The 27,765-nt window shown below is 45.0% G+C and overlaps 1 protein-coding gene and 1 pseudogene across 2 annotated transcripts; both read left to right on the top strand.

Moving 5' to 3' along the window:
- The first annotated feature begins 27 nt into the window (after positions 1–27).
- On the top strand, positions 28–113 carry LOC148481720 (U2 spliceosomal RNA; annotated as a pseudogene).
- Positions 114–7,374: 7,261 nt separating this feature from the next.
- On the top strand, positions 7,375–21,976 carry LOC148481719 (uncharacterized). Of its 2 annotated transcripts, XM_088453069.1 has the most exons (7): positions 7,375–9,637; positions 13,323–13,447; positions 14,093–14,280; positions 14,401–14,479; positions 14,586–14,683; positions 14,792–15,188; positions 19,338–21,976. In XM_088453069.1, exons 4-7 carry the CDS (start codon positions 14,413–14,415, stop codon positions 21,047–21,049), a joined length of 2,274 nt encoding a protein of 757 aa, XP_088309195.1. In that variant the 5' UTR covers positions 7,375–9,637; positions 13,323–13,447; positions 14,093–14,280; positions 14,401–14,412; the 3' UTR covers positions 21,050–21,976. The 2 variants fall into 2 exon arrangements, with proteins under 2 accessions (XP_088309195.1, XP_088309194.1); XM_088453068.1 differs by lacking the exons at positions 7,375–9,637; positions 13,323–13,447; positions 14,093–14,280 and having other exon boundaries at positions 14,395–14,479.
- The last annotated feature ends 5,789 nt before the right edge of the window (positions 21,977–27,765 follow it).

The raw sequence follows: 27,765 nt of genomic DNA, 5'->3' as shown, positions 1-27,765 counted from the left end.
GGGCCATATATTAAATGGATTTTTAGAACACGATCTCAGCCTTTTGGCTAAGATCAAGTGTAGTTTCTGTTCTTATCAGTTTAATATCTGAGAGCTTGCACTGTCCACTCCACAAAAAACTTGGACTTCCAGAGCAGAGTTCCGACTAGCAGAACTCTCCGTGAGTCAGCAGTTTTCCTGACCAGGGTTTCCTGAGATGTTAGTCAGTGCTCGTATGTCCGCTTCTGTTATTTTTGCCGTAGAATTCTCTGCTTGTGCTCTTGGCAGGCGGACGCAGAATCCAACAAGAGAGCGCATGCCTTGCATGTATGAATCGTGCTGTTGAGGGTCTATGGTCATAGGTGATATGCTTTTTGGCCCAGAATTGGACAGATGGATATCCCAAGAAGTCGTCTTTCTTCCCTTTGACTGCTCCGTCACCCAGGAGGACTTACACTGGTCCCTCATTTCATTCCTTTCGTGCATAGCCCTTTAGTTAAAGGGCCAGAGGTACCCCCTCGCACATTAGGAGTGGCAGAGGTAGAGGTCGCTCACATACATTTGCACGTCGACAGGATCAGAAACCAGTCGACCAACAGTTGGCTTGACTGTCTCCCATCCCACCTGGGATCGGTGGGACCTCGCTTACAGACTTTTCAGTAAGCTTGGAACCAGACTGCTTCAGATCCGTGGATTCGCAAGCTGCTTTCCGCGCGGTTCCAAATAGATATCGAGGTTTCTCCTCCACATCGGTTCTTCTCTACGAGTCTGCAGGTGTCCAGGGCAAGGCCAGGGTTCTGCAGGAAGCAATTCAGTTTCTGCAAGAATCGGCAGTGCTAGTCTCCAGTTACCCTGCAGGCAGGCCCCTGTTAAACCTAAAGTCTCCTAACCAGTATCTGAAGCTGTATCGTTTCACTATGGAGTGGATTCAGTCTGTAATTGCGAGAGTGAATCTGGTGGAGTTCCTCATTTCTCTGTATATAAACACATCTCCATGCCCCAAATTGGGAACTGCATCAGGCTTTACTGCATTTTGCAATTTGGCATACTGACCGTTGCCATTTGGTTTCTCCTAGCCTCCCCGTGTTTTCACTAGAATAATGTCTGTCATGACGACCAGTTAATCAAGACTCCATCGGAATCTATTCTCTTGGACCATGTCTCACTGACAATCAATTTAATAATCCGTCCCAGAGACTCCAGTTCTGGGGATATTACAGAGGATTTTCTTCCGGAAGACAGGGCCCGGGATATCCGGTTGTTCTTTCAGCTAGTCCTCAGACCAAAGAGGGTGTCCTTGCTTCTTGGTCTTCGTCTCTTCGGGAAGATGGTAACTGCTTTCAAGGCACTACAATTCGGACAATTCCACTAGCCGCTGTTCCAGCTTGCCCTGCTAACGGGTCAGGGTCTCACCTGCATCTAAATCAACTGATCCATTCGGCCATGGAAACCATCTCCGCTGGGGGATACAATGCAGCAACCTCTTGGTGGGTCGAAGATTCGGAGTGTGGGATTGGATAATCGTGTCAATGCCAGCCTCCAAGGAGGGGGCGCTGTTGTCCTTGACTATCACTTTCAGGGAAGGTGGTCCCTACAGAAAGGACGGTGGCCCATAAATGTGTTGGAACATGCTCTGCTAGAAGCGGCGCAGTTTCTAAGGTCTCTCCCGGTACGAGTTCTGTTTGACAACGCGACGGCCGTCGCTTACATCAACCACCGGGACCGGCACTCGAGGTCGCATGACCATGCAAGAAGTATCTCAGATTCTCTAGTGGGCCGAAAGTCAGTCAGTAATCCGGTCGGCAATATTCATCCCGGGAGTGGACAACTGGGGAGCAGATTCCCTAAATCGCCAGGATAACCATCCCGGGGAATGGCAGCTTAACCCACGCTTGTTGCATGCACTGGGGTTGTCAGGCGGACCTCATGGCATCTTGATTAAACATCAGCGACCAATATACGTGTCAAGAGCTCTGGATCCGCAGGCACAGGCTGTCGAAGCCCTAACAGTTCCATGGACCTACGACATGGTTTACCTGTATTCTCCGATTTCACTAATTTCTCATCTACTCAAACGAATAAAACACGAGTCGGACTTAGTCATTCTCGTGGCACGGAACTGGCCTCGGAGTAGTTAGTTCTTCGGTCCTTCTTGGAAGTCGATCCGGGCCTCTTCCTCTTCGTCCGGACCTTCTGCAGCAGGGTCCTTTGGTCCACCCCAACTTAGAGCAACTGCGTGTAACGGGCTGGTTCTTGAATCCGATATCTTTAGACAGAAGGGCACCCCAGACTCGGTTATTCCCACCATCAGACTCTGTTATTCCCACCATTCTTCGCGCCAGGAAGCAGGTTTCTGCTGAGCATTATCATCTCATTGGGCGCTCTTCTATCATTTGTTGTTAGTCTGGACCTTCCGTCAAGGAAGTTTCGTTATCCTGTTTTTACTTCTCTCCAAAAGGGATTAAATTCTGGTCTTTACGCAGGATCATTAAAAGTGCAGATATCTGCTCTTTCTATTTTCTTTCAACGCAGGATTGGCCCTCCTACCGGCGACGCTGACATTATTCAAGGGGTGTTGCGGGTGCAGTCTCTTTTTGTACCACCGATGGCTCCCTGGGGCTTCTACTTGGTACTTTTGTCTCTTTAGTTTTCCATGTAAGAACCTCTTTAGAGGTTGATGTTAAGTATTTGTCTTGGAAGTCTGTCCTCCTCTGGGCCTTGGCTACGGCTCGTAGGGGTTTCGGTAGGTGGGGCTCTGTCCTCCAAGCTTTGTGATTCATGATGATAGGGTGGAGCTCAGAACGCAAGTTACTTTCCTTCCTACGGTTGTGTCGGCTTTCCACATAGATCAGCCTCTTGTGGTGCCTTCTTTGGTAGGGGACTCCGGTGTTCCTTATACCCTGGATGGGATTCGAGCTCTCCTCTATGATTGCTTGGATGGCGTCCTTACGCTAGTCTGTCTGTTTTTTCTTTTTTTGTCCTCTATGAGGCTGTTCGGAATGGTTGGTCAGCATCCAAACAGGGTAGGCTTGTTGGCTTAGACTGACAATCCGTTTAGCTCATCTCAACTATGATCGTCAGTCTCCTATGTCCTTGTCGGTTCATTCCTCACGTACTGTGGGTACATCATGGACAGCACGTAGGGGTGCCTCGACTTCACTTTTGGGCCGTGTGACCACTTGGTCATTGGTGCTCACTTCTGTGAAGTTTTTTATAGATTTGATACATTTGCGGCTTCAGCATCATGCTTTGCCGCATTGTTTTGCAGGTTCCTCTGAGCGCTCCCGCCCGTGGGGAAAACTTTGGGACGTCCCCAGTGTAAGCAACTCCAGTGTCCCCTAGTGGATGAAAGAGAAAATGGGATTTTAGTACTTACCGGTAAATCCTTTTCTCTGATTCCACAGGGGACACTGGACGCCCATCTCAGCGCTCTTCGCCTGCCTGTTCAGTTTGTTCCATATGTTGTATGGTTTTGTTGTTGTGTAATATTCTCTTCCTTTCATTCCTGTTTTTCTCCATCTCCTCTCGGTCTTCATTTTCTAAACTGAGGGCTGATGGGGAATAGAGGGGGAGGAGCTTCACACTTCTCAATTATTTAAAGTGCCAGCTCCAGCTAACCACGCCTCTATACCCCAGCGTAAGCAACTCCAGTGTCCCCTGTGGAATCAGAGAAAAGGATTTATTGGTAAGTACCAAAATCCCATTTTCGCCCCCCCCCCAGGTATCCCAGGAACCTGCGTGGGTAAACTCATTGTCCAGTACGGTACAGCACCTGATGGATGTTTTACAGGGGGAGTCCTCATTACGGCCTGCTAAGCGGCCTTTAATGTCTCAGACAGCTCATTATGATGAGGATGACATGACGTCTGATAACGGGGAGATTTTTGACCTCTCAGACCAGGAGCTCCCCCGTACTAAGTAGGTGGAGTCAAAGTCTAAAATATATATATACCTGGCCTTATACGGGCAGTGCGTGCCACCTTGGTTATTACAGATGATGATCCCCCGTGGCCAAATCTAAATATGCTTTCTTTAAGGATATTAAGGGTGATGCCACTGTATTCCCTCTATCTGGTCAGTTAGTGGATCATTTAGAGGAGGCGTGGAAAAATCCAGGTAGGTGGTACCAGCCTGTTTGGCTTTTGCATACCCCTTTGTGGATTATTATTTTTCCAAATCCAGATGGATTCTCATGTCACACGGGATACGTTTAGGAAGCCGGCGGTCGGCTATCCCGGCTAGGGTTAAATGACAGGCATCTAAAATCTAGCCGGGAGATAGGCGCCCGGCATCCCGATCGAATGGATGCCGGGTGCCGAGAGCGGACAGCCGTGGGGGGGGAGGGTTAGGTTTAGGGCCCCCGGGGGGGACTTGGGGTGAGGCACCCCCCCGGGAGGGTTAGGCTAGGGGGAGGGAGGGTTAGGCACCCCCTGGGGGGACTTAGGGTTAGGCACCCCCTGGGGGGACTTAGGGTTAGGCATCCCCTGGGGGGACAGGGTTAGGCACCCCCCGTGGACTTAGGTTTAGGCAGCAGGGAAGGGTGGGGTTAGGGTTAGGCACTTGGGGGGGAGGTTAGGGTTAGGCACCCTAGTGTTTACTTTCCTTATGGACGATCGGGATTTCCAGCTGCCGGGCTCTGCTCTTTTGTCGGGCTGCCGCTGCCGGGAATCGAACTGCCGGCCATGCGGCAGCCGGGATTTCATACCGATTGCTGTCACACCCCTAGTGAGGAGTGTTACATTGCCCATGTCCTCCTTAAAGGATGCTACAGATCGAAAGGTGGAAACATGCCTGAAATCCATTTATTCCCTTGCGGGGGGGACAATGGCCGTGTGCTGGGTAGCCAGAGCCATGGAGCATTGGGCTGATAGCTTGGAGATGTCTCTAGCCTCTGACTCGTCACCTGAGCAGGTGGAGTTAGTGGGTAACCTCAGAGCCTCAGCTACATACATTAATGAGGCAGCCTTAGATATAGGGCTCCTCACTTCCAGAATCTCCTCAGCAGCAGTGGCTGTACGCCGCACCCTCTGGTTGCGTTTTCGAAAAGCAGATGCAGATTCAAAAAAGGGATTGGAATGCTTGCCCTTTAATGGACAGGTACTGTTTGGCCCTGATCTGGACAAAATTGTGGCCACTCTGGTAGCTGCTAAGTCTGCATGTCTGCCATCGCCGACAGTCCCATCAGGGTCTGATATATCTATAGGGCCCAGGGTAAGTTCAAAGTGCAGTCCTTTCCTAGACAGGCAGGGGCCAAGAAATCTGCTAAGCCAAAGAAGCAGGCTTGGAGTACAAGATGTCCAACTCCCAAGTCGGATGATAAGCCCTCAGCCTGATGGTACGGGCCTATCCTTGGGGGACACCAAAGTGGGAGGCTGGCTTCTTCAGTTCGCCCAGTGCTGGTATCTTACCACCGTAGACACTTGGGTAAGAGAAGTGGTCTCTCAGGGATACACCCTCTCCTTCCGGTGGAGGCCTCCCAGCCGGTTGTTCACCACAGGCCTTCAGTCAGACCAAGACAAGGCCCGGGAATTCCGGAAGGTGATCCACTCTGTGCTCCAGGCTGGAGTTATAGTGCCGGTCCCATTGTCCCAGAGAAGATCGGGGTATTAGTCCAATCTTTTTCTGGTACAGGAACCCAATGGGTCTTATAGGCCCATCCTCAACCTCAAATCACTCAACAAATTTTTGAGGGTTCCTTGGTTCAGGTTCCTTGATGCGTTCCATCATTTTGGCAATGGAACCTGGGGATTTTATGTTGTCACTAGATATTCAGGATGTTTACCTGCATATTCCCATTGTCTCAGCACACCAGCGTTTCCTCAGGTTTGCAGTAGGAAACCAACACTTCCAATTTCAGGCACTGCCCTTTGGTCTGGCCACAGTGCCTCGAGTGTTTGAAAAAGTCATGGCAGCCCAGCCCACTCCAGACCTCTGCAGAAGTTGATCCTCTCTAGATGGAATGGGTTGCCCCACCAGATAAAGACACAGACAATAGTGCTGTCACCTGAGGTACATCTGTCAGCCTGGTGGCTGCAGACTACTCACCAGAACAAGGGTTTGCCCCTTTTGGATTGTGGACTGGGCCCTTCTGACTACGGACGCCAGTCTCCGAGGTTGGGGAGCAGTGTCGGATCCACACTTCTTCCAGGGAAGTTGGATGCCAGTAGAATCTGCGCTTCCAATCAACGTCTCGGAACAAAGCTCTTCAACAAGCAAGACATGTTCTCCACGGAAAGCCTGTGCAGGTGCAGTCGGACAACGCCACCACGGTGGCTTGCATAAACCGCCAAGGAGGAACCCACAGTCAGGCGGCCCTGACAGAGGTGTCCCACATTCTAGCGTGGGCGGAAGACAATCTCCCTGCCATCTCGGCAGTGTTCATACCAGGAGTCCTCAACTGGGAAGCAGACTTTCTCAGCCATCAAGACGTGCATCCAGGAGAGTGGTCTCTTCACCAGGAGGTGTTTCAGCTACTGGTGAACAAGTGTTGCCTTCCAGACATATACCTCATGGCTTCCCAACACAACAACAAGCTTCCAGTGTACGGGTCAAGAATAAGAGACACAGAGGCACTTCTGGTAAATGCTCTGTCTTTCCGGTGGACTTTCTAGTTTGCGCACCTCTTCCCTCCGTCCTCCCTTCTTCCTCGAGTGATTTGCAAATTCAAGCAAGAAGGCGGCACGCTCCTGCTGATAGCTCCAGCGTGGCCCAGACGGCACTGGTACTCAGATCTCAGGAGCCTATCCATAGACGCGCCGATGCTGTTGCCTCTACGTCCGGACCTGTTGTCTCAAGGTCTTTGCCATCACCCGGACCTGGGCCATCTGTCTTTGATGGCATGGCTATTGAGACTGCTCTCTTGAGGTCCAGGGGTTTATCCAGCTCTGTAGTTAACACCATGCTCAGAGCTCAGAAGCTGGCTTCTGCAAGAATTTACCACAGAGTGTGGCATACTTTCTTTGAATGGTGTCGAGCTAGAGGCTATGATCCTTAGGTTTTTATGATATCCAAGATTTTGGCTTTCCTACAAGCAGGCTTAGATCATGGTCTTCGCCTTGCTTCAATGAAGGTGCAGGTTTCTGCCCTCTCAGTGTGGTTTCAGCGTAGGTTTGCTACACTTCCTGATGTCCACACCTTTATGCAAGGTGTACTTTGCATACAGCCTCCCTTTGTTCCACCTGTGGCTCCTTGGGACTTGGCTGTGGTCCTTACGGCTCTCCAATGACCCCCATTTGAACCACTCGGCTCAGTGGATTTAAAATGGCTCACAGCTAAGACTGTGTTTCTTCTGGCCATTGCTTTGGCCAGAAGAGTGTCAGATTTGGGGGCTCTCTCATGTCTCCCCCTATTCCTAATTGTTCAAATGGACAGGGCAGTGCTGCGCACTAGCCCTAGGTTCCTACCTAAGGCTTGTATCTAGTTTCCACATAAATGAGGAAATTATAGTACTGGCCTTTAATTCTCCAGACCTATCTGCTGGTGAGGCCTCCTTGGATGTGGTATGGGCTCTTAGGATTTATGTTGACCGTACCAGTTCATTTAGGTAATCGGATTCTCTTTTTGTCCTCTATTCTTTCCATAACAAGGGTGGGCCTATAAGTTTTCTTCATCAACATGAACAAGAAATATCTGAAATATATAAATCAAATCCGTTACTATGGACAACTCGAAAGATGTGGCACATTTTACGACATAAGGCTGGATTAAATGCTTACTACACTCTTCACCTTCCACTAATTCGTAATCCTAGTTTCCTTGACGGCATGGCTGCTCACCCTTTCACACTATGGCGTCTAGCGGGTATAATCAATTTGAAATCGCTGGTTTCAGTTGAAGGAAAACGTATGCTCACATACACGGAAGTCTCAAATAATTTCCCAAAGATAAACCCTTATCCATTGGCATTTTTGCAAGTGCGTTCCTATCTTGCACACGTTCTACAATATTATTCCAATAAGGATTGAGACAATACATTGGACACATTTCTGTCGTATCAGGTACCACACCGTAGAGCTATCTCAATCCATTATAATTTTTTAAGAGATATAATTGATCATGCTACAATCTCCGGAGGTGTGGCTAAATGGCTAACTTATTTCCCAAATTTGACGATTCCAAGGCTAGAAAAGGCATTGGAGTTCTCTAGAAGAACTTTGCCAGCCAGTATGTATACTGAACTCTTTATAAATGTTTATCATAATGTCTATCTTTCCCCCATTAGACGGTACAAAATGGGTTCATCTAGTAATCATTTATGTCCACGATGCCAACAGGAGGAAGAGGACAATTTTCATTGTCTATGGGCGTGCCCAATAGTTAAAAATTTTTGGCATCAGATAAGAAGATATGCAGAAAAAAACTTTATAAATTATGTTCCATTTACTCCTGAGTGGGCGATATTGGGGGGTTTTGATCCAGAACAGCGTATGACCTTAGATAGTAAGAAATTACTGTTGATTATGAGCGCGGCAGGTAGGAAAACCATACTGCAGGGTTGGTTGGATAGCTCACCCCCCCAATGGTCCCTATTCATTACAAAATTGTATTTTATTTTTAAAATGGATTGGGTAGAGACTTAGACACAAAAAGAAAAAAAAAGTGGAACGTTTCTTTTCACTATTGGAAATATACATAGACACACTCCCAGTTACTATAAGGAAACAAATACCCCACAGTTTGAAAAATACCACATGGTATCTCACAAGACTGGCGGTAGGTGATCCTCCTATTAATATTTAGAAAGATTTGGTTTGCTCTCTCTCCGGCTCAATAATTTTGTAATGGTTTATCAAAATAGAAATATAAATGTAAAGGATTAAATTGAAGACTTGTTTATAAATTTGAAAGTTGTACTTCACAAAATGATCAATGTGATTTTATGTTGGATGTTGTAATACATATTGTCTCAATAAAAATGTATCGAAAAAAAAAAAAGGGTTGGCCTGCCAGTAAGCAAACCTTGGCAGGATGGTTTCGCATGGCGATTTCTGAGGCTTACATTTATGAGGGACTGTCTGTACCATCCTCTCTTAAAGCTCACTCTAATCTGTCTATGGGTCCTTCATGGGCAGCTCACCGTGATGCCTCTACAGTTCAGCTGTGCAAGTCAGTCCACGTGGTCCATACCTTTGAGGCATTATGCATTTGATACCTTTGCCTCTAAGGATGCTTCCTTCAGGCGGCGGATTCTCCTTCCAGCACAGGAGCGTCCCCACCCTTAAAGGATACTGCTTTGGGACATCCCCAAGGTATCCTGTGGATACCCTATGGACCCTGATGTAGAAAATAAGAGATATGGTAAGAACTTACCCTTGTTATCTCTATTTCTATGAAGTCCATAGGGTTCTACAGGACTCCCGCCCTGTCGCACCCGTACTGCAGATGGGCTTTGATCTGGTCACCAGTTTTTCAGTCTCCTTCTGGTGAGAATGTGATTCTTGTGTGTTCCAGACTTTCTTCTCTCTTTTATCCTCCTCCCGCCTTTTGGCTTGCTACGAAACTGAGGTGCCTCTGGCCCGGGGGCAGTCTATAGGAGGGAGACCCAGTGCATCCAGGGGGAAAAATTTACTGCGTAAGGTGCCCGGATGACTCTGCATCACCTATACCCCAAGGTCACCCTGTGGACCCTATGGACTTCGTAGAAAGAGAGATAACAAAGGTAAGTTCTTACCATATCTCTCGTTTTTGCTACTTGTGCTGTTTTTTAATTTTTTGGTTTATTTGTATCTATTATTATAAAATTGGCCCATGGTGAAACTTAGGCCATCATGTCTGTGTCAGCCAAGATGACTGGGAAGTGGGTTACGTATAACAGGACGGTGCAGAGTAGGGGCAGCTAATATTACCTGGCAGATGCCGATTTTAATTTCTAAAAATTTCATAAAATTGGACTTCAGTGACCATAAATAGAATCAAAAGGGTTTTTTTTAAGAATCAAAAGTTCTCACATTCACCTGGCCACCCATGGACATTAGAAATTATGGTTTGTCAGTCGCACAAGATATGCCTTCTCAATTCTAAGACAATAATAACCCCTTTAAATAATCGTACGATCAAGGGGGTGCTACCATGGACATACAGATTCAATAGCTACAAAGGAAAAGAGAGAGGGAATGAAATGTCCAAAATTGGTGCACTAACTCAAAAATATTATTATTAAAACATAACTTTTATTGTTATATATCAAATAAAATATATACCTGAATTACAACAGGAAAAGCAGCGAAAATTATTTAAAATACAAGTAAGTAGTGTCAAAAGATAAGAAATAAGTGATTAATAAATTGTTCCAATAGGAACATAAATAACGGCGCCTCTACACTGTCATATAATTCCGTGTATACACTGATAGTGATTAATCTATATGTATATATAGTGTCCCCACATTTCTATATAGTATCACTTCAGTCAAAATTCCTGGTTACAGCTGAGCAATATTGACTACAGTTCGTTCACCACTGAGTTCTAATATCATTCAGTGTGTTGTACACCAACAAGCAATATAAATATCCTCATCAGCACATTCATCTAATGCATGATCAACATCATCCTAAAATTGGCTGACAGTGTATTTTCTAATACAGATAAAACCATAGGTTTCTGATTTTATGTACAACCAGTTGTTATTTAACCATGGGGGTGACTCTCAGAGAATGCTGGTATAATTAAGGTCACTAATATAATTCACTTCATATGACATTTAGTTCCTCCTTGACATATCCCCATACATTGGTAAGTGTGATTCAGGTAGTGAAATTATATTAAATCTTTATTTCAGATTTATTTAATCACATAATCCTCATTCATTCATGAAAGTGCTTCCTGGGAAATATGCAAATTAAATGATTCATCTATAGTAATGAAAGTCAGCAGACTTATGCTGTTCAAGCAATATAGACTCTAACTACTGTGTAGTTCAGCACTCTAATTCACACTGGTATGTACATAGATTATCATGGATTTGCTCAGAAAATGATTATAACAACATGTAAATGAGTAGTAGAGACGCCGTGAAACTGACGCAGCGTTTCGCTATAGAGCTTTTTCAAGGTCAAGCAGAGCTGTTCTCCAGACCTCCCTTAAATACCCCTTGATGTGTCACATCTCCTATCACATCGTTGATGGATCTATGGGCACCAATCGATTCATGCCACATCCTTCTGAATCCGCCCTCCTTGTCTAGATTGACATGTTGTGACTAATCACTTTCCCAGAGGCTGTAATAGATGATCTCCAATATATGGATACTTTTTAAGTCCAGAGCAATCGATCACCGATCCGTGCTCTGCTTTTCTAATATAACTCCATTTGGAGATAAAAAATGGTAGCATCTATATGTTAAATATGTGTTTCTAACATTAAAAATTTAGGTAGGGAACTTCTCCCATATCAGTAATGAATGTAAAATAAGAAATCAGTTACAGCTCTATAGGTCACATGACCACTAGTCCAATGATAGAGCCTATCCAGGTTTACCTAATCGAAAATAGATCAGGGAGTTCTTTCCAGGTAAGCTAATAATAATGAAATACCTATTTAACATTAAAACAGGCTGATAATGGAGAAAATATAATATAAGTAGGTTAAAAAAAAGGATATATTGAATATATAGCTACATAAAACTATATTATAAATGTTACATAATATATTGTGAAAAAATATCTAATAATAAGGTAATCAATCATTATAAAAAGTATAATATTACAGGGATCCTAAATATTGTCATTAATATATTCTTTTTCTCAAAAATCTAAGTCTGAAAAAGATACTGTATATGATAATTCAGATCCAATAATATCTCTCATTATAAAGTCATATATCATTCTATCTGGCATATAGAGTGTAAATCCACACCTACGTGTATATAAATGTGTATATGTGCATACTTATAAGTGTACATCATGTCATAATCATGTTCCAAAAACCGGAAACAGAAAATGTGATAGTGAAAATCCCAAAACAATCAAATATATGTGATACCGTCAAAAAATATGATAGGTCAGTGAATAAAAGAACAAAAATTTTTTTTGGTGTACCTGAATAAGGAAAGGGATATTTTCCTTTCAATTAGTGAACATAAAGTGAAGGTATAAGAGTGTGTAAATAAGTGAATAGGTGTCATTGGAATAGACATCTATATATATACCCTTTTGGTATTCAATATGTGTAAATTGTTTATATATAACAAAAATATAATATACATTACTAAAAAAAATTCAAAAAATATTAATACACAATATTCAATGTATCCATGATAATCTATGTACATACCAGTGTGAATTAGAGTGCTGAACTACACAGTAGTTAGAGTCTATATTGCTTGAACAGCATAAGTCTGCTGACTTTCATTACTATAGATGAATCATTTAATTTGCATATTTCCCAGGAAGCACTTTCATGAATGAATGAGGATTATGTGATTAAATAAATCTGAAATAAAGATTTAATATAATTTCACTACCTGAATCACACTTACCAATGTATGGGGATATGTCAAGGAGGAACTAAATGTCATATGAAGTGAATTATATTAGTGACCTTAATTATACCAGCATTCTCTGAGAGTCACCCCCATGGTTAAATAACAACTGGTTGTACATAAAATCAGAAACCTATGGTTTTATCTGTATTAGAAAATACACTGTCAGCCAGTCTTAGGATGATGTTGATCATGCATTAGATGAATGTGCTGATGAGGATATTTATATTGCTTGTTGGTGTACAACACACTGAATGATATTAGAACTCAGTGGTGAACGAACTGTAGTCAATATTGCTCAGCTGTAACCAGGAATTTTGACTGAAGTGATACTATATAGAAATGTGGGGACACTATATATACATATAGATTAATCACTATCAGTGTATACACGGAATTATATGACAGTGTAGAGGCGCCGTTATTTATGTTCCTATTGGAACAATTTATTAATCACTTATTTCTTATCTTTTGACACTACTTACTTGTATTTTAAATAATTTTCGCTGCTTTTCCTGTTGTAATTCAGGTATATATTTTATTTGATATATAACAATAAAAGTTATGTTTTAATAATAATATTTTTGAGTTAGTGCACCAATTTTGGACATTTCATTCCCTCTCTCTCTCTTCCTTTGTCACCTACGGACATTTCCACTCCATACCACTTAATCACAAAAAGAGCTATAAACAACAAGTGTGTATGAGAAGATCTATTTTATTCTCTTGTATTTCATTTATAAATTTTTATCGTAACAATTTTATCGTGTTAAACATAGCATCTGACACATTCCAGCGCTCTCAAGTCTATTTTCACATAAATAGATTAGGTCAAATAATCTTTATAAATCCATTTTTTTTCCAGGCTGCAAAACTGATTTTTTAAATTAGAAGAAAAGAAATATATCTTCTAATTACCATTCATCTGTGGATGGACAAGGATAACAGTGTGATGACACCCTGGAGATAATCTACCTGCTGACTGGCGAGGTGAGAGGATCTGGGAGTGTCACAGTGACATCACTTATATCTATAGTAATAATACAGGGACATGACTGGGGAGGTGAGAGGATCTGGGAGTGTCGCAGTGATATCACTTATATCTATAGTAATAATACAGGGACATGACTGGGGAGGTGAGGGGAACTGGGAGTGTCACAGTGACATCACTTATATCTATAGTAATAATACAGGGACATGACTGGGGAGGTGAAAGGATCTGGGAGTGTCACAGTGACCTCACTTATATCTATAGTAATAATACAGGGACATGACTGGGGAGGTGAGGGGATCTGGGAGTGTCACAGTGACATCACTTATATCTATAGTAATAATACAGGGACATGACTGGAGGTGAGAGAATCTGGGAGTGTCACAGTGACATCACTTATATATATATATATAGTAATAATACTGGGACATGACTGGGGAGGTGAGAGAATCTGGGAGTGTCACAGTGACATCACTTTTATACCTATAGTAATAATGTAGAACCATGACTGGGGAGATGAGGGGATCCGGGAGTGTCACAATGACATCACTTATATCTATAGTAATAATACAGGGACATGACTGGTAGGTGAGAGGGATCTGGGAGTGTATACAGTGATATTTTGTGTCTGCCTCAATACACAGGAATAGACAGTTGTGAAGAAGACATTCGGTAAGCGTGAGTCACCCAGCTGCTGTCCCCGTGTGTCAGGAGGACTGGGCAGCACCCAGAGACCCATCACGGTGCCTACACCTCACTCACTTATACATGATACGAAAACCAGAAGATCCTGGAACATACCAACAAGATCATTCAGCTGCTGACTGGAGAGGTGACTGCTGGGAATTGGACATTATACAGTTATACCTGGGATGTGTCTGGGTGATGACTGTATTGTGTGTGTCAGGTTCCTATAAGGTGTCAGGATGTCACTGTCTATGTCTCCATGCAGGAGGGGGAGTACATGGAGGAACACAGGGGTCTGTACAAGGACGTGATGATGGAGAATCACTTGACCCTCACATCACTGGGTAAGAGGAGACTTTTGTATTTGCTGGGAAGATCAGGTATGGGGGCCCCCTATATATCACCTGATAATCACATATATACAATGTACTCACTGTGTGTCTCCTACAGATGGACTCAGTAACAGAAATACCCCAGAGAGATGTCACCGTCCTCTTTATTCACAGGATTGTACAGAGGAGAATCACAGGATCCCTCAGGAGCATCAGGTAGAGAACTGTGTCTGTTTTATGTAATTAAATTATATTGTATAATCTCCATTATTGAAAAGAAACATAACTAATTTGTTTTTATTTATTGTTTAATGGATTAATAAGGTTGATGTTCTGACTGATATTAAGGCAAAAGATATAGAGGGAGAAGAAGAGACGTATGTGACTGATATAAAGGCAGAAGATATAGAGGGAGAAGAAGAGACGTATGTGACTGATATAAAGGCAGAAGATCTAGAGGGAGAAGAAGAGACGTATGTGACTGATATAAAGGCAGAAGATATAGTGGGAGAAGAAGAGACATATGTGACTGATATAAAGGCAGAAGATATAGAGGGAGAAGAAAAGACGTATGTGACTGATATGAACGCAGAAGATATAGAGGGAGAAGAAGAGACGTATGTGACTGATATAAAGGCAGAAGATATAGAGAGAGAAGAGATTTATGTAATGGGTGATCAGCAGTATAAGGAGGAGGAAATCCCTACAGAAATCAGCTCTGGTGAGTAATAAACACTTATTACAGAATAGACTCACATATTCTCCTTTTTCAGTCACTACAGCAATCTCTTATCCTACACCCTCCTCTGTCAGTTCAAGCTAATGAGGTAAATGTAATCAACCCTTATTAGACTCCTATTCCCCTAATCCTATCATGTCACTGTGTGTTACCAGCCCAGAGATCTGACCAGTCTCCTCCCCACACTCTCTGGTGTATCTCATACATCAGGAGTCATCAGCCCCTATTATACTCCTGCTCTCCTCCTCACATCATGTCACTGTGTGTTACCAGCCCAGAGATCTGACCAGTCTCCTCCCCACACTCTCTGGTGTATCTCATACATCAGGAGCCATCAGCCCCTATTATACTCCTGCTCTCCTACTCGCATCATGTCACTGTGTGTTACCAGCCCAGAGATCTGACCAGTCTCCTCCCCACACTCTTGGGAGGCCGACTACCTCAGTCAGCAGGACATTAATCTGGGGGAATGGTCACTCAATCCTCATGTATTCCACCAACTGACTCTGCGGTGGGGCCGACCTCATGGCGTCGAGGTTGAACCACCAATTACCAATTTACTGTTCCCGAACAAGGGATCCGCAGGCAGCAGCAGTGGATGCACTGACAACAACGTGGCCGTTTCACTACATATACCTATTCCCTCCTTTCCCGCTCATTCCCCGATTGCTTCATAGAATCAAGCGAGAAAATGTCAAGGTGCTACTAGTAGCTCCAGATTGGCCCAGACGAGCGTGATACTCACAGAACGGAATCTGTTGATAGACGAGCCATGGCCGCTTCCTCTACAAGACGACGACCTTCTTCAGGAGCCGTTTATCAGGATTTAAGGTGGCTTCGTTTGACGGCATGGCTATTGACGGCCGTCCTCAGGAAAAAGGGTATCCCGTCAAGTGTGATTCCTACCATGATTCGGGCTCAGAAAGAGGTTACCTTTCAACATTACTATCGCATATGGAAGACGTACAGTATGTAGCTTGGTGTGAACAACGCAATTCACCTCCGTCAGTAGTCAAGGTATCACGCCTCCTTCTTTTCCTTCAGGCTGGTTTAACAGCAGGCCTTCGTCTTGGTTCCTTAAAGGTACAGGTATCCGCGTTGTCCATTTTCTTTAAGAGGAAATTAGCCTTATTGCCAGATATCCAGACCTTTCTCCAGAGAGGAGTCAGAATTCAGCCTCCTTTTGTGCCTCCAACGGCACCATGGGATTTGGTACTGTCTTTTCTCCAGTCTGACACCTTTGAGCCGTTACAGAGGGTTGAGATAAAGTATTTAACTTGGAAGGTGGTTCTTCTTTTGGCGCTCGCCTCAGCGAGGCGTGTGTCTGAACTAGGTGCTTTATCATGTCGTCCTCCTTATCTCATTTTCCACGAAGATAGGGCAGAGTTGCGAACACAAAAGTCTTTCCTTCCAAAAGTAGTATCTGCTTTTCATATAAACCAACCAATTGTGGTCCCTGTGTTTAAGGATGAGTCTCCGGCCTCTAAGTCCTTAGATGTGGTCAGAGCGCTCCGGATTTATGTCAATAGAACTGCTTTTCTCCGAAAGTCCGATGCTTTGTTCGGTTTGATCTGGCGCGTCCAGGTTGGCCGGCTTCCAAACAAACCATTTCAAGATGGATTCGTCTGACTATCAGACAAGGTTATGTGGTGGCTTCAAGGCAACTACCTGTTTCCATTACGGCGCATTCAACGCTCTCGGTAGGTCCATCATGGGCGGCTTCTCGTAGGTTCTCCTTAAACCAGCTTTGTTGAGCGGCCACTTAGTCAGGCAGGCATACTTTTCTAAAGTTCTACCGTTTTGATACTTTTGCGGCCTCAGTCAGAGTTTGGCCATGCAGTTTTGCAGAGTTCTCAGCGCTCTCCCACCCGGGATGAGATCTCTGGGGCGTCCCCATTGTACTGAGACTCGAGTGTCCCCTAGTGGATGAATGAGAAATTAGGATTTTGGTACTTACCGATAAATCCCTTTCTCCGATTCCACAGGACACACTTGACGCCCACCCTGCGCTGCTCTACCTGCATTAATTATTCTTTTCCATTTTCAGACGGTTGTTTGTTTATCCAGAGTCTGTTTGGAATGTGTTTCTTTTAAAACACTGTTTACGTCTTTGTACATGAATGCTGTAGCTTTTCTGTTTCCTTTCTCCTTAATTTCCATCTCCCCTCGGGCACAGTTTATTTAGACCTGTAGGGGGTATAGAGGGGGAGGAGCTAGCTACCATTCAAATTTTTTATAGGTGCCAGCTCCCCGGATAACCCACTTCTATACCCCATTGTACTGAGACTTCAGTGTCCCCTGTGGAATCGGAGAAAGGGATTTATCGGTAAGTACCAAAATCCAAATTTCAGGACAAAGAACAGTATTGTTTCGTCCTCCCTATGTGTTATTTTTATGTTTTCCAAGATTTGGCTCTTAGAACTATTGTTAAACGTCATGATCATTGGGATGTTATAGGGTCCTCGGAGAACATGGCTACCGTTATCGCTGGGGCTTTCCTTTGCGTTTGCTTGTGGATGTCGGTGACCACTAGGTTACAGTCCATTATCCTAGAGAAGGTAGAGAAACTCCAGACCCGCCCTCCTCACAGATGGATGACTCCTCAGTACCTATATATTTGATTGCTCCACATTTTAGATTTCTATATATTACTCATTTCTCTAGTTACTGATTTTTTTTCTTTTTTTTTTGTAAATTGCCATCATGTATGTCTTTATGTCTTTATTTGCAGTTTAGTTTTGCTGATGGGTGTTTTTGTGCCTTCACCTCAGTTGTTGTCACTTAGTATCCGCTGTTTTATTGGCCCCCCCTTGTCTTTTCTCCTTCTCCTCTTGGCTGGAACTGGCTTGTTCTCCCCCTGATGAGATGTTCGGTGAAACTGACCTGTAACATTTTTTGTATTTGTTTTGAATATTTTAAAGAGATTCTCTTTGATAAAGTGTCTATATAGGGGGTGACACTAATCAGAGGGGCTTTTGGCTGGACCCTGCAATCACATACATCCCGTGTGATCCAGCTACAAACCCCCCCCAGTTGCTTACCCTGATCCGCACGGTGACAACACTTTCCCCCGATGTCTGTCAGGGAGAGGAACGCAGTGGTTCTGTGTGGCACAAGGATGTCCAGCCCCTGGGTGGCTAATCTGCTGCCTGTCTGACCTGGGACATACTCTATAAGCCAAAGCATCTGCTAATTACATCAAACTACTCCCAGTTATTCATCCGACTGTCCGGTTTGGGACTTGTAGTCCCACAAGTGTTTTCCCCCAGTTTTGTGACTGCATATTACACAATGTAACACTATATTGGATCCTATAAGGGACGTATGATGCGATGATACCAGTATATGCTTTTATATTGTATGTAAAGGGCTTATATCAGCTAGAAGTTCTTATTGTCTTCAATCAATTTTTTATATATATATTTGTTGTTTATCCTTATTAAATTGATATTATTAATTTGCAGACAACATGGTGTTTCCTGATTTCTTACTGCCCTACCATATGTATAATACTCGGTAATACCGGTACACACAAGCTTGCCGTCCGGTACTGCCCCCGGTGCCCTACCATTACCTTTCCCAGTCAGGAAAGGAATAAATATATAGCATCTGCGGCAGCACTCAGGGCGACTTGTAAGACAGATATACTGTATATATAGATACAGATAGATAATTATACATCCATAATCCATTAGTATTTTGTACATTTTTTTATTAGCACTGAGGAATTGTTTCTGCCTATTTATCTTGTGTAAATAGAAATGGCAGCCTCATAAAGACGTATAGCCTAAATGCTGAGGTGAGGGATAGACCTATCACCCTTTGCCTATAACCTGGGAACCGGATGAAAGTTCCCCCTTGGGCATTATCTAGGGCTGGCCGGCTCCTGGGCTAGTAAGAAGACCTAGAGTCCTAGGGGTCTGCTCCATTTAGTAAGTCTTATTGCTCTAATATGGCAAACTCCTTGTTTCCTTTCTTCTCCTATATTATGTGTATGAGCGTGACCGGTACCAGCCCAAAGTGTTCTGCAAGATGTACTAAGCACAAATCTATGGGAATAGGGGTGAGATAAATAATGGTTAATGATGCCTTTGCTGTGGGATACTTGGATAACTATTTTATTTCTACCAGATGGACACAATACCAGGAAGACCTCGGAGGGGCATCTCGTTTTGTCTCCAGATTTTAAATTAGAAGATAACCCCACACAAGGATCTCCAGAAGAAAACCGCATTACCCTAAATATACATCCAGCTCTTCTTAGTGCAGATATATCATCTGATCCCTCTATTATTGAGGAATGTTCTCCTGGTAACTCACATATTGCTGCACATAGTACAGATCATAGCGGTGATACAGTCACTTCTGAGAGTGGGAAATGTTTTACGTCCAACTCAGCTCTCGTTAGACACAAGAGAAGTCACACAGGTGAGAAACCATTTCCATGTTCTGAGTGTGGGAAATGGTTTACACATAAATCAGATCTTGTTACGCATGAGAGAAGTCACACAGGTGAGAAACCATTTATATGCTCTGAGTGTGGGAAATGTTTTACACAGAAATCAAATCTTGTTAGACATGAGAGAAGTCACACAGGTGAGAAACCATTTCCATGTTCTGAGTGTGGGAAATGTTTTACATATAAATCAGAGCTTATTATACATAAAAGAAGTCACACAGGTGAGAAACCATTTCCATGTTCTGAGTGTGGGAAATGTTTTACAAAGAAATCATATCTTGTTACACATGAGAGAAGTCACACAGGTGAAAGACCATTTCCATGTTCTGAGTGTGGGAAATGTTTTACATGTAAATCACAGCTTGTTACACATCAGAGAAGTCACACAGGTGAAAGACCATTTCCATGTTCTGAGTGTGGGAAATGTTTTACATGTAAATCACAGCTTGTTATACATCAGAGAAGTCACACAGGTGAGAAACCATTTCCATGTTCTGATTATGGGAAATGGTTTACACAGAAATCACAGCTTGTTATACATCAGAGAAGTCACACAGGTGAGAAACCATTTCCATGTTCTGAGTGTGGGAAATGTTTTACATGTAAATCACAGCTTGTTACACATCAGAGAAGTCACACAGGTGAAAGACCATTTCCATGTTCTGAGTGTGGGAAATGTTTTACATGTAAATCACAGCTTGTTACACATCAGAGAAGTCACACAGGTGAAAGACCATTTCCATGTTCTGAGTGTGGGAAATGTTTTACATGTAAATCACAGCTTGTTATACATCAGAGAAGTCACACAGGTGAGAAACCATTTCCATGTTCTGATTATGGGAAATGGTTTACACAGAAATCACAGCTTGTTATACATCAGAGACATCACACAGGTGAGAAACCATTTCCATGTTCTGAGTGTGGGAAATGTTTTACATGTAAATCACAGCTTGTTACACATCAGAGAAGTCACACAGGTGAAAGACCATTTCCATGTTCTGAGTGTGGGAAATGTTTTACATGTAAATCACAGCTTGTTACACATCAGAGAAGTCACACAGGTGAAAGACCATTTCCATGTTCTGAGTGTGGGAAATGTTTTACATGTAAATCACAGCTTGTTACACATCAGAGAAGTCACACAGGTGAAAGACCATTTCCATGTTCTGAGTGTGGGAAATGTTTTACATGTAAATCACAGCTTGTTATACATCAGAGAAGTCACACAGGTGAGAAACCATTTCCATGTTCTAAGTGTGGGAAATGTTTTAAAAGGAAATCAGCTCTTGTTACACATAAGATAAGTCACACAAATGAGAGGCCATTTCCATGTTCTAAACCAGTTACATGCCCTAAGTATGAGAAATTTTACCCTAGTAATTAGTGTGGTTATACTGTGATGTTACATCTCATCATTCTACCACTGCTGGGTGACATACAGACCTAGGACACAGCACTAGTGTGTGGTTATAGTGTTACAGCTCATCATTCTACCACTGCTGGGTGACATACAGACCTAGGACACAGCACTAGTGTGTGGTTATAGTGTTACATCTCATTCTACCACTGCTGGGTGACATACAGACCTAGGACACAGCACTAGTGTGTGGTTATAGTGTTACAGCTCATCATCCTACCACTGCTGGGTGACATACAGACCTAGGACACAGCACTAGTGTGTGGTTATAGTGTTACAGCTCATCATTCTACCACTGCTGGGTGACATACAGACCTAGGACACAGCACTAGTGTGTGATTATAGTGTTACAGTTCATCATTCTACCACTGCTGGGTGACATACAGACCTAGGACACAGCACTAGTGTGTGGTTATAGTGTTACAGCTCATCATCCTACCACTGCTGGGTGACATACAGACCTAGGACACGGCACTAGTGTGTGGTTACAGTGTTACAGCTCATCATCCTACCACTGCTGGGTGACATACAGACCTAGGACACAGCACTAAGAGGACTATACATTGTGTTACATATACAGGTGTATGATTACATTAGTCAGTGAGTAGAAGCTTATCGCCATCTCTATACAAGGTGACATTGTGTGTGATTGTACATATAACAATATTATTACTGAATTGGACCCTATAACACTCTGGGTTAGTAACACATTGTACAAGGTGATACAGTGTCAGGGTGACAGTGACATTGGTCTGTCTCACAGTTGCTGTCTGTAGTGATATCTGTTAGATATTTAGTCCTTATCAATTTTTATTGTATATTATATTTTATTGTGCGCTCATTAACACCTAAATGAATGTTTTTGTAATTAATAAATCATATACTTCTATATTATTATCTATGTTGATTATATATATATATATGACACCCCCATTGGCGATTGTTTATATCACTTTTTGTAGATTTTAGGTAATCCAGAATTACCGGCTGCATTTACTAACACAGATCCCTGATTCCGCAATGAACGCAGGTCTGATCACGAACGCACCTGGCCACTGTGATATGTTACTGACCCCAAACGCAATGCATCCACGCCACGATAACCAGATGTCCCGGATCACTAATGACGCCCATTACTCTTTACTGACATCCGCAATACCCCGCAGGACAGGGAAAACATCGGTAACATACACACAATAGTGTCTGACCTCACTCACATAACAATACCCCGCAGGACAGAGAATACATCAGTAACATGGAGAACCATCTGTCCCATACACACAATAGTGTCTGACCTCACTCACATAACAATACCCCGCAGGACAGGGAAACATCAGTAACATGGAGAACCATCCGTCCCATACTCACTATAGTGTCTGACCTCACTCACATAACAATACCCCGCAGGACAGGGAAACATCGGTAACATGGAGAACCATCTGTCCCATACACACAATAGTGTCTGACCTCACTCACCTAACAATACCCCGCAGGACAGGGAAAACATCGGTGACCCTATGTGTGAGAGCTGCTGTGAGTGTGACCCTGTGTATGTGTGAGACTTGCTGTGAGTGTGACCCTGTGTATGTGTGAGAGCTGCTGTGAGTGTGACCCTGTGTATGTGTGAGAGCTGCTGTGAGTGTGACCCTGTGTATGTGAGAGCTGCCGTGAGTGTGACCCTGTGTATGTGTGAGAGCTGCTGTGAGTGTGACCCTGTGTATGTGTGAGAGCTGCAGTGAGTGTGACCCTGTGTATGTGAGAGCTGCTGTGAGTGTGACCCTGTGTATTGGAGAGCTGCTGTGAGTGTGACCCTGTGTATGTGTGAGAGCTGCTGTGAGTGTGACCCTGTGTATGTGTGAGAGCTGCTGTGAGTGTGACCCTGTGTATGTGTGAGAGCTGCTGTGAGTGTGAGAGCTGCTGTGAGTGTGACCCTGTGTATGTGTGAGAGCTGCTGTGAGTGTGACCCTGTGTATGTGAGAGCTGCTGTGAGTGTGACCCTGTGTATGTGAGAGCTGCTGTGAGTGTGACCCTGTGTATGTGTGAGAGCTGCTGTGAGTGTGACCCTGTGTATGTGTGAGCTGCTGTGAGTGTGAGAGCTGCTGTGAGTGTGACCCTTTGTATATGTGATGCCGTGAGTGTGACCCTGTGTATGTGTGAGAGCTACTGTGAGTGTGACCCTGTGTATGTGAGAGCTGCTGGGAGTGTGACCCTGTGTATGTGAGAACAGCTGTGAGTGTGACCCTGTGTATGTGTGAGAGCTGCTGTGAGTGTGACCTAGTGTATGAGTGAGAGCTGCTGTGAGTGTGACCCTGTGTATGTGAGAGCTGCTGTGAGTGTGACCCTGTGTATGTGTGAGAGCTGCTGTGAGTGTGACCCTGTGTATGTAAGAGATGCTGTGAGTGTGAGAGCTGCTGTGAGTGTGACCCTGTGTATGTGTGAGAGCTGCTGTGAGTGTGATCCTGTGTATGTGAGAGCTGCTGTGAGTGTGAGAGCTGCTGTGAGTGTGACCCTGTGTATGTGAGAGCTGCTGTGAGTGTGACCCTGTGTATGTGAGAGATGCTGTGAGTGCGACCCTGTGTATGTGTGAGAGCTGCTGTGAGTGTGACCCTGTGTATGTGTGAGAGCTGCTGTGAGTGTGACCCTGTGTATGTGTGATAGCTGCTGTGAGTGTGACCCTGTGTATGTGTGAGAGCTGCTGTGAGTGAGACCCTGTGTATGTGTGAGCTGCTGTGAGTGTGACCCTGTGTATGTGTGAGCTGCTGTGAGTGTGACCCTGTGTATGTGTGTGGCTGCTGTGAGTGTGAGAGCTGCTGTGAGTGTGACCCTGTGTATGTGTGAGAGCTGCTGTGAGTGAGACCCTGTGTATGTGTGAGAGGCTGCTGTGATTGTGACCCTGTGTGTGTGAGAGCTGCTGTGAGTGTGACCCTGTGTATGTGTTTGAGCTGCTGTGAGTGTGACCCTGTGTATGTGTAACAGTTGCTGTGAGTGTGACCCTGTGTATGTGAGAGCTGCTGTGAGTGTGACCTTATGTGTGTGAGAGCTGCTGTGAGTGTGACCCTGTGTATGTGAGAGATGCTGTGAGTGTGACCCTGTGTATGTGTGAGAGCTGCTGTGAGTGTGACCCTGTGTATGTGTGAGGCTGCTGTGAGTGTGAGAGCTGCTGTGAGTGTGACCCTGTGTATGTGAGAGCTGCTGTGAGTGTGACCCTGTGTATGTGTGAGAGCTGCTGTGAGTGTGACCCTGTGTATGTGAGAGATGCTGTGAATGTGACCCTGTGTATGTGTGAGAGCTGCTGTGAGTGTGAGAGATGCTGTGAGTGTGACCCTGTGTATGTGTGAGAGCTGCTGTGAGTGTGACCCTGTGTATGTGTGAGAGCTTCTGTGAGTGTGACCCTGTGTATGTGTGAGAGCTGCTGTGAGTGTGACCCTGTGTATGTGTGAGAGCTGCCGTGAGTGTGACCCTGTGTATGTGAGAACTGCTGTGAGTGTGACCCTGTGTATGTGAGAGCTGCTGTGAGTGTGACCATGTGTATGTGTGAGAGCTGCTGTGAGTGTGAGCCTATGTATGTGATAGAGCTGCTGTGAGTGTGACCCTGTGTATGTGAGAACTGCTGTGAGTGTGACCCTGTGTATGTGTGAGAGCTGCTGTGAGTGTGACCCTGTGTATGTGTGAGAGCTGCTGTGAGTGTGACCCTGTGTATGTGTGAGGCTGCTGTGAGTGTGACCCTGTGTATGTGTGAGAGCTGCTGTGAGTGTGACCCTGTGTATGTGTGAGAGCTGCTGTGAGTGTGACCCTGTGTATGTGAGAGATGCTGTGAGTGTGACCCTGTGTATGTGTGAGAGCTGCTGTGAGTGTGACCCTGTCTATGTGTGAGTGTGACCCTGTGTATGTGTTTGAGCTGCTGTGAGTGTGACCCTGTGTATGTGTGAGAGCTGCTGTGAGTGTGACCCTGTGTATGTGAGAGCTGCTGTGAGTGTGACCCTATGTATGTGAGAGTTGCTGTGAGTGTGACCCTGTGTATGTGTTTGAGCTGCTGTGAGTGTGACCCTGTGTATGTGAGAGCTGCTGTGAGTGTGACCTTATGTGTGTGAGAGCTGCTGTGAGTGTGACCCTGTGTATGTGAGAGCTGCTGTGAGTGTGACCCTGTGTATGTGAGAGCTGCTGTGAGTGTGACCCTTTGTATGTGTGATGCCGTGAGTGTGACCCTGTGTATGTGAGACCTGCTGTGAGTGTGACCATGTGTATGTGTGAGAGCTGCTGTGAGTGTGAGCCTATGTATGTGATAGAGCTGCTGAGAGTGACCCTGTGTAGGTGTGAGAGCTGCTGTGAGTGTGACCCTGTGTATGTGTTTGAGCTGCTGTGAGTGTGACCCTGTGTATGTGTGACAGTTGCTGTGAGTGTGACCCTGTGTATGTGAGACCTGCTGTGAGTGTGACCATGTGTATGTGTGAGAGCTGCTGTGAGTGTGAGCCTATGTATGTGATAGAGCTGCTGAGAGTGACCCTGTGTAGGTGTGAGAGCTGCTGTGAGTGTGACCCTGTGTAGGTGTGAGAGCTGCCGTGAGTGTGACCCTGTGTATGTGTGACAGTTGCTGTGAGTGTGACCCTGTGTATGTGTGACAGTTGCTGTGAGTGTGACCCTGTGTATGTGTGAGAGCTGCTGTGAGTGTGACCCTGTGTATGTGTGAGAGCTGCTGTGAGTGTGACCCTGTGTATGTGTGAGAGCTGCTGTGAGTGTGACCCTGTGTATGTGTGAGAGCTGCTGTGAGTGTGACCCTGTGTATGTGTGAGAGCTGCTGTGAGTGTGACCCTGTGTATGTGTGAGAGCTGCTGTGAGTGTGACCCTGTGTATGTGAGAGATGCTGTGAGTGTGACCCTGTGTATGTGTGAGAGCTGCTGTGAGTGTGACCCTGTGTATGTGTGAGAGCTGCTGTGAGTGTGATCCTGTGTATGTGTGAGAGCTGCTGTGAGTGTGACCCTGTGCATGTGTGAGAGCTGCTGTGAGTGTGACCCTGTGTATGTGTGAGAGCTGCTGTGAGTGTGACCCTGTGTATGTGTGAGCTGCTGTGAGTGTGACCCTGTCTATGTGTGAGAGCTGCCGTGAGTGTGATCCTGTGTATGTGTGAGAGCTGCCGTGAGTGTGACCCTGTGTATGTGTGAGTGTGACCCTGTGTATGTGTTTGAGCTGCTGTGAGTGTGACCCTGTGTATGTTTGAGAGCTGCTGTGAGTGTGACCCTGTGTATGTGTGAGAGCTGCTGTGAGTGTGACCCTGTGTATGTGAGATCTGCTGTGAGTGTGAGCTGCTGTGAGTGTGACCCTGTGTATGTGTGAGCTGCTGTGAGTGTGACCCTGTGTATGTGTGAGCTGCTGTGAGTGAGACCCTGTGTATGTGAGAGATGCTGTGAGTGTGACCCTGTGTATGTGTGAGAGCTGCTGTGAGTGTGACCCTGTGTATGTGTGAGAGCTGCTGTGAGTGTGACCCTGTGTATGTGTGATAGCTGCTGTGAGTGTGACCCTGTGTATGTGTGAGCTGCTGTGAGTGTGAGAGCTGCTGTGAGTGAGAGCTGCTGTGAGTGTGATCCTGTGTATGTGTGAGAGCTGCTGTGAGTGTGACCCTGTGTATGTGTGAGCTGCTGTGAGTGTGACCCTGTGTATGTGTGAGAGCTGCTGTGAGTGAGACCCTGTGTATGTGTGAGAGGCTGCTGTGATTGTGACCCTGTGTGTGTGTGAGAGCTGCTGTGAGTGTGACCCTGTGTATGTGTTTGAGCTGCTGTGAATGTGACCCTGTGTATAACAGTTGCTGTGAGTGTGACCCTGTGTATGTGAGAGCTGCTGTGAGTGTGACCCTATGTGTGTGAGAGCTGCTGTGAGTGTGACCCTGTGTATGTGAGAGCTGCTGTGAGTGTGATCCTGTGTATGTGTGAGAGCTGCTGTGAGTGTGACCCTGTGTATGTGTGAGAGCTGCTGTGAGTGTGACCCTGTGTATGTGTGAGAGCAGCTGTGAGTGTGACCCTGTGTATGTGTGAGAGCTGCTGTGAGTGTGACCCTGTGTATGTGAGAGCTGCTGTGAGTGTGACCCTGTGTATGTGTGAGAGCTGCTGTGAGTGTGACCCTGTATATGTGTGAGTGTGACCCTGTGTATGTGTTTGAGCTGCTGTGAGTGTGACCCTGTGTATGTGAGAGCTGCCGTGAGTGTGACCCTGTGTATGTGTGAGAGCTGCCGTGAGTGTGACCCTGTGTATGTGTGAGAGATGCCGTGAGTGTGACCCTGTGTATGTGTGAGAGCTGCCGTAAGTGTGACCCTGTGTATGTGAGAGCTGCTGTGAGTGTGACCCTGTGTATGTGAGAGCTGCTGTGAGTGTGACCTTATGTATGTGTGAGAGCTGCTGTGAGTGTGACCCTGTGTATGTGTGAGAGCTGCTGTGAGTGTGACCCTGTGTATGTGTGAGCTGCTGTGAGTGTGACCCTGTGTATGTGTGAGCTGCTGTGAGTGTGACCCTGTGTATGTGTGAGAGCTGCTGTGAGTGTGACCCTGTATATGTGTGAGTGTGACCCTGTGTATGTGTTTGAGCTGCTGTGAGTGTGACCCTGTGTATGTAAGAGCTGCCGTGAGTGTGACCCTGTGTATGTGTGAGAGCTGCCGTGAGTGTGACCCTGTGTATGTGTGAGAGATGCCGTGAGTG

Source organism: Taudactylus pleione, unplaced genomic scaffold (genome assembly GCF_031769625.1).
Source record: "Taudactylus pleione unplaced genomic scaffold, aTauple2 ptg000569l, whole genome shotgun sequence".
Classification (NCBI taxonomy): Eukaryota; Metazoa; Chordata; class Amphibia; order Anura; family Myobatrachidae; genus Taudactylus; species Taudactylus pleione.
This window is presented reverse-complemented; position numbering and strand designations above follow the sequence as displayed.